General features: G+C 47.0%; 1 protein-coding gene across 1 annotated transcript in view; it reads right to left on the minus strand.

Moving 5' to 3' along the window:
- Positions 1-783: 783 nt before the first annotated feature.
- Positions 784-13,416, minus strand: part of NPHP4 (nephrocystin 4) — a 188,447-nt gene continuing 175,814 nt past the window's right edge. The window contains exons 23-29 of the mRNA XM_007942564.1: positions 6,200-6,356; positions 5,655-5,740; positions 4,953-5,038; positions 3,464-3,635; positions 2,413-2,592; positions 1,924-2,067; positions 784-924 (exon numbers count right to left, since the gene is read on the minus strand). Of these exons, the coding sequence (XP_007940755.1) occupies positions 784-924; positions 1,924-2,067; positions 2,413-2,592; positions 3,464-3,635; positions 4,953-5,038; positions 5,655-5,740; positions 6,200-6,356 (966 nt within the window). The remainder of the gene's footprint in view (positions 925-1,923; positions 2,068-2,412; positions 2,593-3,463; positions 3,636-4,952; positions 5,039-5,654; positions 5,741-6,199; positions 6,357-13,416) is intronic.

Here is a 13,416-nt window from a genome sequence, read left to right on the forward strand (position 1 = left end):
GGGAAAGCAGCCCGCTCCATTCCAGCCACCTCCTGCACAATTCTAGCAGGATTCCATGTCTTCACCCTCTCTGGCTAGGCCTACATGAATTCACCCTCCTGAGCAGCTGGTATGGGCCACCTGAGTGTCCCTCATGCACATTTCCCTATGGGAAACTAGGCTTATGATGGAGACAGAAAACACTCAAGAAAACTTTTGAAAGAGAAAATGTGTAGAAGTTTAGTGTTTTGCATAATAATTTTAAAAAGTTATGAAATAATGCCAGTATGAACATTGTATATCAAAAAACATACCTATATAAAATGGAGTGAGAAAGACATAATTTTATCAGTTAAGATGATTCATAGAGTGCATTTTGTTAAAAATCAGTAAACCACTTGGTTGAAAGCAAATCAGACGACTTTGTCAGAGGGCAACTCCTGTCTGCAGCAGCATCGAGCCTCGTGTGCAGCCAGGCAGGGGCAACACACTGCCAGCATCTCTGTGCACGCCAAGTCTGGGTCTTGTTCCGTGGGTATGGTGTTGGCAGGAGCCTGACTGGACATGGGCATCACAAATAGCACACGGTGGTCTCCCCACCCCTTGGCTAAGTTCATAGGTCATCAGGGCAGATCATCTGAGGTCAAATGCTGCAGAGAAGCCAGGAGGAAAGGGCGTATGGTGCAGGGCCGTCCATGGCTGCCATAGCTGGGGAGTACTAAGGAGAGGACGAGGCTTTCCCCGAGTAGCGCAGAGGCTGGTGCTGACAGATGCAGAGACCGCGCATTCCTGCAAAGTATCCCTTTACTGGTAGGCAACCTTCACGCAAAACGTCTCTTCGTTTTTGTCTTCATGGTCATTGATATAGATGAGAATCTCCTCCTCTCCAGGACTCTGACTTGGGGCAAACCGTAGCCCAATTGTGTAGGTTTCTCCTCCTCCGACCTGGGGAGACCAAACCAAACCAGTTGCCACTGAGTAGGCTCCACCATGGCAACCCCATGTATGTGAGACTAGAACTGTACACCCTAAGGTCTCCAATGGCTGCTTGATCGGAAGTAGATGCAGGCCTTTCTCCTGAGGTGTTTGTGGGTGGGTTCATTTCACCAACCATTTCGCTAGTAGTCAACTGCTTAACTGCCTGCCCACCAGGGGTTCCTCTGACCTGGAAAGATGGGTCAGAACCACCACTGAGCCTGTCCTACCTTCTTTCCTAGCTTCATGCACGCTGACATCTGTTTCAACCAGACACCAGGGCCCACAGGTCCATGAAGGATTTTTAGTCCTCTGGGTGCATGCATCAAATGCATGGCCTTACACTGCTGCTCCCAGCACCCCAGGAAGATCAGAACTGGAGGCCAACCGGGGGTCCTCAGGGACAGAGTTCACAAAGGCAGACAGCAGGCTCAGCCCAGTGACATGCTAGTCAGACCCTAACACTAGCTTACTTTCTTAGACAAATTTCCAACATCACTGTGAAAACCCTGGACACAGCTGCTGTTGCCCACACCCACAGGAGAAGCTGCAATCAACACCCTGTACTAATTGACAGAGTGCTCTGCTGCGCTGTCTGTAAGATACACAGAGGTCTTGTTTATGAGGCAAGTGGCCTTTGAGACAGTTCTGGATAAACTGAGCGGAAACCACAGGAAGGAGGTGCAAGGCCTCCCCTGTGGGGAGGCCAGGAAGGCGGGTCTCACAAGAGCTTGCCCATCAGGAGTCCTCCTGCTGTTTAAGGATTTAACCCAAAGCAGAGGGTGCCATTCCCCACATTCTGAGGATTCTTTGAAGCCTCCATCATTAACTGAATTGCTCTTCAGTTCAGTGTTACCACTGCACTTCCGGAAGCATCTGGGCTCCACGAGAAGCAGGGCCTTCAGAGTCTCCCGCCCACTGTGCGCCAGCCCCACCAGTACCCAAAGTGCCCAGTCCTCACCCCCGCACCTCAAAGGAGTCCTCCTTGAACTGCAGAAGGTCAGGGTGGTTGCTGTGCAAGTGGTACACCCTCCGGGATGGGTAAGGGTTGGTATAGGTGATCCGCTTGTTGGCTCCTTTCCCTTCACCTGCAGCCAATGTGATCTCAAAGGCCTGAGCAGGGAGAGAGGGCAGGGACACTGTCATTAGACCTGGGGCCACAGCCGTCCCTTCCTTCTTGAAGTGCTTCCTGAGCCTGCTCTGTACCATGTGACCCTCGAGCTGGGACAGAGCAATGACAGACAGACACAGACACACTCAGGAGCTTCTGGCCAAAGAAGACACAGATAGGAAAGGGGTAAACACCCAGCCCCCTGCCCAGCCTTACATGGAAGGACCTCCTCCCTGGGAGCACAGGTGACAGCCAGATAACACCTCACCACCCAGATCATGCGGCAAAGGCCCACCAGTGCTAGGCAGTAAGCCCCCATTTGGTGGCCTCCAAGCATCAGCACTGACCTTGGAAATGAGAGGCTGGCGGCATGAGAGGCAGATGAGCCAGGAGGCCACGAGCTGGTGGAAATCCACATCAACGAGATTGAGGTGGACGAACCTGCTGCCGGCCCGCTGGGGCCGCACACCCACATGCAGGTCTTGCACGCCATGAGGAGGAAGCACGAAGGCACCTTTGGGGTCCGTCTCCAAGAAACACAAGAGAGAAGCTAGGTCAGGGGTGTGTTCTCCCCTATGTACAAACAAAGAGCTTCCAGAGTGATCTCAGCCTGGTTAACTAGGAGAAACCCAGAAGCTGTGTGGGGAAGAAAGGTGGGAAAGGAGTTTCCAGCCCCAGAGCAAGGGACCCAGGTGCCTGCCTGAGGGGCAGCACTGCCCACCTGGGGCCAGGTCCTACATGATGTCAGAAGCAGCGAGAGGGGAAATCTGAATGCCTTAGCCTTCCAAGTTCATGCTACACAGGTCATGGTCCTTCCTTCCACGGTGGCTCCTTCCTGTGTTCTCTCGACAGATAGGGCTTCAACACCCCCTGCCTAAGCCCCACCCACTGGAATACCTGCACGTGCCTTGCCGTCCAGATGCATAATTAAACCCAAACTCCGACTCACGGTGAGCCAAGGTGTATCAGAGAACTGTGCTCCACAGGCTCTCCATGGCTGTTTTTTCAGAAATAGATTGCCAGGACTTTCTTCTGCACACTAGCATCAGTAGCCAAGCACTTAACTGTCTGTGCCATCAAGGGACTTCAGGTACATAATTATGGCAACATTCATTCCAGTAATTAGTAATGTTTAGATTTTAATAATCATAAAGGTTTGCCTTTGAGGTTTATGTCAATCATCCTATGAATGACATATTTAGTAAAAGGTGATTTTGGTGAGGACTTTGGTTAAACAAGAAAAAACACGTTTTGTTATGAAAGGTCTTATAAAAGTCCATCACCAGGACCACCCACTGAGCTATATGGAAGTCCCCATCATGATCATGTCTGGGGCCAAGCCGTGGGGCGTGGGGAGGAGGCATGAGCTCAGCCCAGTGGCCCCCCGTCAGGCTGTACCTTTAGCTCCTGAGGGTGTGAGGTGAAGGCTCTCACTTTCCTAACCATCTGTGTCCCCCGAAGGACCAGGGACAGGCGGGTCAGCTGGCCTGTGACACAGGAGACATCCACGCGCTGCAGGGAGTGCAGGTAGAGCTGCCAGATTTGGATGGGCGCTGCCATCCAGCGATCCCTGTGGCAGGACAGAAGGGTCTGCACCTGCTCAAGGATGGGGGAGCCCCAAGGGGAAGGAGGGGAGAGAGACCTAAGGAATGGGAGCCCTGGGGGAAAGGGAGCTCTGGGGGGAGGAGGGCCTCCCTGTGAAGAGGAGTCATTGAGGGTCAGCAGGACAGAGGGGTCTGTGCCCACCCAAGGGGGGGCCCTGGGGAGAAGGGAGTCCTGGAGGACAGAAGCCCATCATGGGGGACAGAAGCCTGGCAGCACCAAGCCAAGCCCCAAGAGCCAAGCAGGGACAGAGGCCAAAGTGTTGCCTGTATACAAGGCAGGCCCGAGAACATGGAGTGGGCCCAACTGCCCTCCCCTAGCTGGCAGTCCCACCTACCTCCCACCTAAACTAGAAGGTTACATGGTAGCTGTGACCTATTCCTCACTCTACTCTGCACCTGGGTTCTGCCCAGCCACATGGGGGCCCAAGAACCACGTGAATGACTGAACACAACTGAAGCTTTCACCAAACATGCACCTAGGCAAGTTCAAATCCCAAAGCAGAGTCCTGAGGCAAAGCCAGGGGCCACACAATGTGTGTGGAAGGACAGATGTGACCTGGATGGGACACAGGCCTGAATTCAGTGGGCTCTGCATGTGGTGTGAGAGACTCTGTGTCCACCTCTGAAGTGCTGCCAGACCCCACCAGGATCCCACTCTCCACATCTTTGGGTCGTTGCAGATTTACTCTTCAATGTCCATGTACCACACAAGATGCATGGTGCAGCCCCCACCCCCAGGCACAGTCCCTACCCTATTCTTAGAAATACTACAGAAATCTTGCACCTTGAACCAGTTCTAAAGGACCCTCAAAGGGGTTGGAACTAGAACTTATAAGGAAAAAATAAAAAAATGAGCTATTTTGCCCGGCCTGGGGGAGGAAAGCAAGGGGTATTTGATCGCAGTCTCCAGACATGACGAGGACAGTGATCATCCAGTGTGAACCTCCCTGGGGATGTACACAGCTTAGGTGAGCCCAAAAGAAGTCTGCTTCAACTTTCAGCAGAGTAACTAGGCTGCCAGTGTCAGTGGGTGCTGCCACGTCTCTTTCCTTGGGGCCTGGCCCTGCAGGAGCGAGCCCCAGGGGAACCAATGAGTCCCTGGAGAGTGGCACCCATGCCCCTATGGCCAGCCAGGCCGTCTGTGCCTCCGCAGCAGACAGGATACCTCCTGAAGTGCCTCCCAGCTCCAGAACTCAGCTCCCATCCCAAGTGACAGCATCCACAGCTTCTGACTCCTCACCACCTCTCCCACCTTCCACAGGTGGCTGACATTTGTTACTCACACATAGATAGTGACAAAGAAGTCCTTTATCTCTGGGCTTGGACCACTGGCCACCTTCAGGAACACGTCTTGGGGCTCCCCAGGGCCCTGCCAACAGACGATGCAACCACTGGTATACATGCCATGGCACGCCAGCCCTCCCCTCCCCAGCATCCAGATCTGTGGGGAGAGTGACCAGGTGGGACCAGCCCCTGCCTGCAACAGACTCATTTATTTTCTGCATGTGGTGTGGGAGACCCTGCATACTAGTCAGAATGCATTGTGGGTTTTTTTTTTTCCCTCACTACAAAAGAGAAAATCATTAAGTTCTTGATTTTATATTGATTTTGATAATTATATTCTGCAGGAGATTTTATCCAGCTTCCTAATCAACCCTGATACAATTATTGCCTTTATCCTTTACACAAAGGCAATTAATAAATGCCTTAATTACCACCCACTCCAGTCCCTTTGTTCCACACCTTTTTTTAACTTAAATTCAGATGATCAAGGAACTGATCTGCTACCAGAAAAAAAAAATGAAAACTCGTTCACAAAACTCTACAAGGACATCAGCACAGCCCTCATCATCATGGGAAGAAGCATACAGCCCAGAACCTCAGACAGAGAGGGTGTTAGGAGACGAGGGGGAAGATGGGGGCGTGGGGCTTGTGAAGCAGCCTGGCTGAGAGGCACACTCCCCAGGCCGGGGTCACAGACATACCACACTGTGTGTCTCACAGATGACGTTGGGGTCACTACAGCGAACCTGGACTGGGGGATCCTCACCAGGTGTTCCCACACGGGCACCTGGAGGAGGAAAAACATCAGAACACACACATCTTTCTCGACAGCCCAGCCCATGTGGCAGACAGTCCTGCAGCATGTCACGTCTCAGTCACTGGCCAAGGCAGGCCTAGCCTGACACAGGGGCTAAAGAGGTGCCTACAGTGAAATAGATACATAGATGTCACGTCTGACATGGACACCGCTGAGATGAGGGAGCTGCACCCGTGAGTCAGTGTGGGCCTCAGGGACACCGTGGCCACTGCCACTCCAGCCTGGCCCATTTTTAGCCACCCCACACCCATGTCTGAATAGCAGACCTGAGTCAAGGAACTGTGATTTTCAGAAGGGTGGACTCATCCTGGGGGAGGGAAGGAAAGCACCTTTTCAAACAATAAGGCAGGTTGTCACCTGCAGTTCACTGATGAGCATCGTGAGGTAGTATGCTGCCACCTGCTACCTGGGGGCATCATGAGGACTTGCCTGGAAGCGTGTGCCATGGAGGCAGGCGGATGGACTTCTTCAGGAAGGTGAGCTCTGGGTGGTAGAAGCGGAAGACCTGGTCCACCACGTGGGGCTGGGGCTCCACGGCCAGGCAGAGCACAGCCAGGGGCTTGCCACTGCTCGCCCTGAAGGTAACCTGCCAGAGAACAGACCCAAGCAGCATCAGGACAGGCACAGTGGCTTGTGGCAGCTTCCTGTACCATGTCTCCAATGGGGAACAAAACCATGAATGGAGAGGACAGGGTGCTAGAAGTGCAGGGGCAGAGCCTGTGGAGGCCAACACAGCAGGCCCTGAAGCTCCAAGGGGAAACCATGCTCCTGAACTTGTGTTTATGCCCCTGGTTTTCCTTCCCACCTTTGTATCTTTAAACAATACTTTGTTTGGTTTTGCCTTCTGGGGACTCCTACGAAAGGAACTGCACTGTAGGTGTAGTTCATGCCTTGTGTGATTCACTCGACCTCCTGTTTCTGGCTGAAGCTCTGTGTATGCTATGACATGACCTCCAGAACATGAATTCATGCACACTTCCGCACACACACCACACACACAGAGGAGAGAAGCATGGGAGGAGGCAGGGAACAGAAGCTAGAACTTTCTGAATATATCCTATTTCCTAGTTTGAGTTTGGACTCATTTAAACCTTTTTGTTAATTAAAAAACTAAACTTATTTTAGCTTTCTTTTTAAAAAAAAAAAAAAAAAGAGGACTCCCTTTATATTGAAAGCAAATTAAAACAAATGAACCTAACTATTTATCAAGTTGGTGATAGAACCCAGACAATTATTTTAAGTATATTTAACACTGTATTTTGACTATACAGATAGCCCTTCCATACCCATGAGTTCTGCATTTGCTGATTCAACAAATCACAGATTGAAAATATTCAGGGTGGGGGTGGGAGAGTAATTAAGTGGTCAGAGCAACCCCTTAAAGGTTAAGAGGGTGTGTAAAGTGCTATTTACATATCATTTACATTGTATTAGGGACTATGAGTCATCTAGAGATGATTTTAAGTATACAGGAGGATATGAGTAGGTTATATGCAAATAATACACCATTTTATATAAGGGACTTGAGCATCTGCAGACTTTGATATCTGCAGGGATGTCCTGGAATCAATACCCTGCGGATGCCAAGGGATAACTACACATCCCTAATGAGATACACCCTAAGGACAAAAAGAACCACCCAGAATTCTTAAACTACATTGGTCTCACTAGTGGACTGGTACTTAAAAAACATACATATACATATGCCAGCATTGTCAGTGGCATCAGGGCCAAAGGGGTTTGGCCAGTGTGGTCAACAGACTGCTTACATATAGGAACTGAGCAAATAAGAAAATATATTAGTGATGATGGAGTCAGGCCCCTCACTAGCAGAAGCAGGATTTACAAATATGGGACAAAAGATGGCTAGAGGAAATCCTGTGATACTGGACTGGTATTGGAGCCACTGGTATGATTCATGGTCTTCAACATATAGACAGCTATAGAACCAGATACATATGTGTATGTGCCTATGCACATATGTCCAGCTACATATGTATATAAATATATATGCACCTATGAACTTATACTTTCTAGATCTCTCTGCTGAGAGAGACTACAATAAATGCAATTAAAAAGCAATCAAAAAATATTTGTCGGGAGATATTCTGAGACCACGTACATATCCTGTTCTCATCAGACTCTTGCCCACTAGTTCAGCATCCACTGGTGACCCCTGGAGGAATACGCATACTTAGCACCCAGATCTTGGTTTCTGAATACCTTCTCCACTAAAAGGAACCTTGGATAAACGGTTGATTCCAGGACTGGTGTGCAGAAAGCATAAGATGGGCCTAACCATTGTGCCAGAAAGTAAGAAAGTACTCAAAGAATAACAGGGACATGCAAAAAGGACACAGCGGCCAGCAAGAAGGGGCTGACACTGGTCAATCTGGGACAATATGACATAAAATAAAATAATGACAACTACAAATTACAACCCACTCAACAAAAAGGAAATTCATGGGTCATTAAGATTTAAAAAACAAATAAATGGGGTGAAGGCAAAGCTCTACCTTTCTTGGAATGCCAGCTAACAAATGTAGATGCTGTTGGTGTGAGGTGCCATTGAGTTGGTTTCGACTCAGAGACCTAATGGACAACAGAACAAAACACTGCCCCATTCTGTGCCATCTTCACAATCCCTGACGCCTTGAGCCCACTGTCAAGGAATGTAGATGGAATGTGAAAATGGAGGCAACTATCAGAGCTGTACCTGAGTCAGGCAAGGCTCACCCATGGGTGCTAAACTAGTAGGGGTATTGTACAGGGGCTCAAAATGTCTCCCAACAAATATTGTTGGACTACTTTCTAATTTCTAAGTACAAAATATTCCTTAATTTTACAGTGAGAAGCCTGGCAGACACTATCTTAACCAATGAAAAAGTTAGTATCACCAGTAATAGACCAAATCAACATGGGCCCCTCCTGATGAAATGTTCTAGAAACTTCTGTGAGTTTCCTGCCCAAAATATATAATCTGCATATGTTGCTGTTGTTGTTTGCAATCGAGTTGGACCCGACTCATAGCGACCCCTCCCTGGGTTTCTGAGGTGGTATCACTACAGAAGTAGATTGCCTAACCTTCCTTCCGAGGATTGGCTGGTGGGTTTGAACCACGAGCCTTCTGGTTAGCAGTCAAGTGCCTATAGTCATGAGGAAACATCAGATAGACCCAAACTGAAGGGCATTCATTCTACAGAATAACTGGTTTGTACTCTTGGAAAATGTCAACACCATGAAGGACAAGGAAGACTAGGGGGTGGGGTGTACCAGGTGGAAAGGTACTATGAGATACGATTTCACCATATGGTGTGAGCCTGGACTAAACTCTAGACTTGTAAACTAATGTACAATAGAAAAAAATGTACAATAGAACAAAACACTGCCCAGTGTTTTAGGGAAACTGGTGGAATGTCGGTGGGACCTGGAAATGAGATCACATCCAAGTTAGTTCTTGTTTTGATGGTTCTGCTGTGGCTATGTCCTATTTTGAAGTCATAAAAACATTACCATTGTGCTTTACATGGCTCTTTTAACCATGCTTTCTTTAGCTAATAATGTAAATAAAGTACATGACACCCCTTTGGGAGTTGTTGTCATTGCTGTTAGGTGCCGTCCAGTCATTTCCGACTCATAGCAACCCCATGCACAGCAGAACGAAACACTGGCTGATCCCGCGCCAGCTCCACGATCCCTGCTATACTTGAGTCCATCATCGCAGCCACTGTGTCAATCCATCTCGTTAAAGGCCTCCCCCTCTTTCATTGACCCTCCACCCTACCAAGCATGACATCCTTCTCCAGGGAATGATCCCTTCTGACAACATGACCAAAATAGGTGAGACAAAGTCTGGCCATTCTCGCTTCCAAGGAGCATTTTGGGTGCATTTCCTCCAGGGCAGATCTGTTAGTTCTTTTAGCAGTCCATGGTACCTTCAGCATTCTTCGCCAGGACCACAACTCAAAAGCATCAACTCTTCTTTGGTCTTCCTTATTCATTGTCCAGCTCTCACATGCATAGGAGGTGATTAGAAATATCATGGTTTGTGTAGGCGCACCTTAGTCCTCAAGGAGATATCCTTGCTCCTCAGCACTTGAAACAGTTCCTTCGCGGTTGACTTTCCCAAGGCTACATGTCATCTAATGTCCTGACTGCTGCTTCCGTTGGCATCGATTGTAGAACCGAGCAATGTGAATTCTCTGACAACTTCAATCTTCTCTCCATTTATTGTGATGCTGCTCATTGGTCCAGTTGTGAGGATTTTTGTTTTCTTTATATTGAGACGTAATCCATACTGCAGACTGTATTCTTCAACCTTCATTAGCAAGTGCCTCAAGTCATCCTCACTTTCAGCAAGCAAAGTTGTGTCGTCTGCATATCTCAGATTGTTAATCATTCTTCCTCCAATCCCGATGCCACATTTTTCTTCATATAGTCCAGCTTCTCGGATTATTTGCTCAGCATATAGATTGAATAAGTATGGGGGAAAGATACAACCCTGATGCACTCCCTTCCTGATTTTAAACCATGTAGTGTCCCCTTGTTCCATTCGAACGACAGCCTCCTGGTCAAGGTACAGGTTCCTCATGAGTACAATCAAGTGCTCGGGAATTCCCATTCTTCTCAATGTTATCCATAATTTGTCATGATCGACACAATCAAATGCCTTTGCATAGTCAAGAAAACACAAGTAAACATCTTTCTGGTATTCTTTGCCTTGAGCCAAGATCCATCTAACAGTTATGATATCCCTTGTTCCACATCCTCTTCTGAATCCAGCTTGCACCTCTGACAATATACTGGAAGTTCTCTGTCAATATACTGCTGCAAACATTTTCGAATTATCTTCAGTAAGATTTTACTTGTGTGCGATATTAATGATATGGTTCTATAATTTCCATATTCTGTGGGATCACCTTTCTTTGGAATGGGTACAAATATGGATCTCTTCCAGTCAGTTGGCCAGGTAGCTGTCTTCCAAATCTCTTGGCAAAACCAAATGAGTGCCTCCAATGGGGCATCCATTTGTTGAAATATCTCAGTGGGTATTCTGTCAATTCCCGGAGACTTGTTCTTTGCTAATGCCTTTATTGCAGCTTTGACTTCCTCCTTCAGTACCATTGGTTCTAGATCGTATGCCACTTCCTGAAATGGATGAAGATCGATCAGTTCTTTTTGGTACAGTGATTCTGTGTATTCCTGCCATCTTCTCTTGATGTTTCCTGCATCATTCAATATTTTGCCCATAGAATCTCTCAATATTGCAACTTGAGGCTTAAATTTTTCTTCAATTCTTTCAGCTGGAGAAATGCTGAGTGTGTTCTTCCCTTTTGGTTTTCAAACTCCAGGTCTTTGCACATTTCCTTATAGTAATAGGTTTTGTCTGCTTCAGCTGCTCTTTGAAATCTTCTGTTCAGCTCTTTTATCTTGTCATTTCTTCCACTGGCTTTAGCTACTCTCCGCTCAAGGGCAAGTTTCAGAGTCTCTTCTGTCATCCATTTTGGTCTTCTCTTCTTTTCTTGTCTTTTTAGTGATCTCTCACTTTCTTCATGGATAATGTTCTTGATAGCCTCCCACAATTCTTCTGGTTTCCAGTTGTTGGTGTTCAATGCATCAAATCTATTCTTTAGATGATCTCTAAATTCAGGAGGGATATATTCAAGATCATATTTTGGCTCTCTTGGACTTGTTTTAATTGTCTTTAACTTCAAGTTGAACTTGCAGATGAGCAGTTGGTTCTATCTTTGGGGGTAGAACCATGCAAATATTGTGTATGGAACCCTAATATGGGGATTGGTCAGTTTTGCCATCCTGCTAGGGTTAAAATAGGCCATCCCAGAGGTAGAAAAAGGGATTCTCACTACCATCAACAAAGAAGATCCAGAAGTGTAGTGCATCCTTTGGACTCAAGACGCCTGCTCTGAACCTCCTCCATCCAGGAGAGAGCAAGAACTATAACACTTTGCTGAGGTGGAGAGAAACAATGGCAGAGAAAGTGCAACAGCACAGGCAGCTGAACCAAGAGACCAGCACAAGACAGAGTTATGGGCTTCCAAGCACACAGTTGAGTACCTTCAGGCAGGAGGCTTGCTGGTGGAGTGGGATGCTTCTCTGGGCACTTATGGGCAGAACTAAAAGAGCTTTCTACCACTCGTCTGTCAGTTTGTCAGACTGTGGTGGCTTGTGTGTAACTGTGAGGCTGGAGGCTATGCCACCAGTACTACAAATACCAGCAGGGTCACCCAAGGTAGACAGGTTTCAGTGGAGCTTCCAGATGAAGACAGACTGGAAAGAAGGACAGGCCCCCATTCACTTCTGGAAGAACTGGCCACTAAAATCTTATGAATAGCAGTGAAACACCATCTCTTACTGGAAAAGTTTATGAAGAGCCACAGAACACTGTCTGATACAGTGCCAGAAGATGAGCCACTCACATCAGAAGGCACTCAAAATACAACTGGGGAAGAGCTGCCTCCTCAAAGTGGAGTAGACCTTAAAGATGCAGGTGGAGGAAAGCTTTTGAGACCTTCATTTAATGATGGGGCACAACTCAAAATGGGAAGAAACAGCTGCAAATATTCATTGATAATCAGAATGTGGAATGTATAAAGTATGAATCTAGGAAAACTAGTTGTTGTCAAAATGAAATGGAGCACATAAAGATTGGTATCCCAGGCATTAGTAAGTTGAAATAGACTGTTTTTGGCCATTTTGAATAAGAAAATCACGTGGGCTACTATGCCAGGAATGATAAATTAAGAGGAATGGCATCACATTCATCATCAAAAAGAATGTCAAGATCTATCCTAAAGTACAATGCTGTCAGTGATAGGATACTATCCATACGCCTACAAGGTAGGCCAGTTAATACTGTTATTCAAATTTATGTACCAACCACCAAAGCAAACAATGAAGAATCTGAAGATTTTTACTAACTTCTGCAGTCTGAAATTTACCAAACATGCAATCAACATGTACTGATTATTGCTGGTGACTGGAATGTAAAAGTTAGAAACAAAGAAGTATCAATAGTTGGAAAATACGGCCTTGGCGACAGAAATGGCGTTGGAGATCACATGACAGATTTTTGAAAGACCAACAACTTATTCACTGCAAATACCTTTCTTCAAGAACATAAATGGTGACTATACACATGGACCTTGCCACATGGAATACACCGAAATCAAATTGACTACATCTGTGGAAAGAGGTGATGGAAAAACTCAATATCATCAGTCAAAAAAAGCCAGGGGCTGACTGGGAAAAATAACGTATTATAATGAAATGTGCAAAGACCTGGAGTTAGAAAACCCAAAGGGAAGAACACACTTGGCATTTTTCAAGCAGAAAGAACTGAAGAAAAAAATTCAAGCCTCAAGTTGCATTATGGAAGGATTCTGTGGGCAAAACACTGAACGATGCATGATGCATCAATAAATGATTGAAGGAGCACACAGTCACTGTACAAAAAGAATTGGTCGATGTTCAATCATTTCAGAAGGTAGCGTATGATCAAGAACCAATGGCAGGGATTCCAGCAAGATGGCAGACTAGGCAGAAAGACTGCACAGACCCTCTTCAACAAAGAAAAGGGAAACCAATTAACACAGACACAGAAGATAATCCTGGACCCCTGAGACTTG

Source organism: Orycteropus afer, unplaced genomic scaffold (genome assembly GCF_000298275.1).
Source record: "Orycteropus afer afer isolate SDZICR_OR568_19922 unplaced genomic scaffold, OryAfe1.0 scaffold00094, whole genome shotgun sequence".
Taxonomy (NCBI): domain Eukaryota; kingdom Metazoa; phylum Chordata; class Mammalia; order Tubulidentata; family Orycteropodidae; genus Orycteropus; species Orycteropus afer.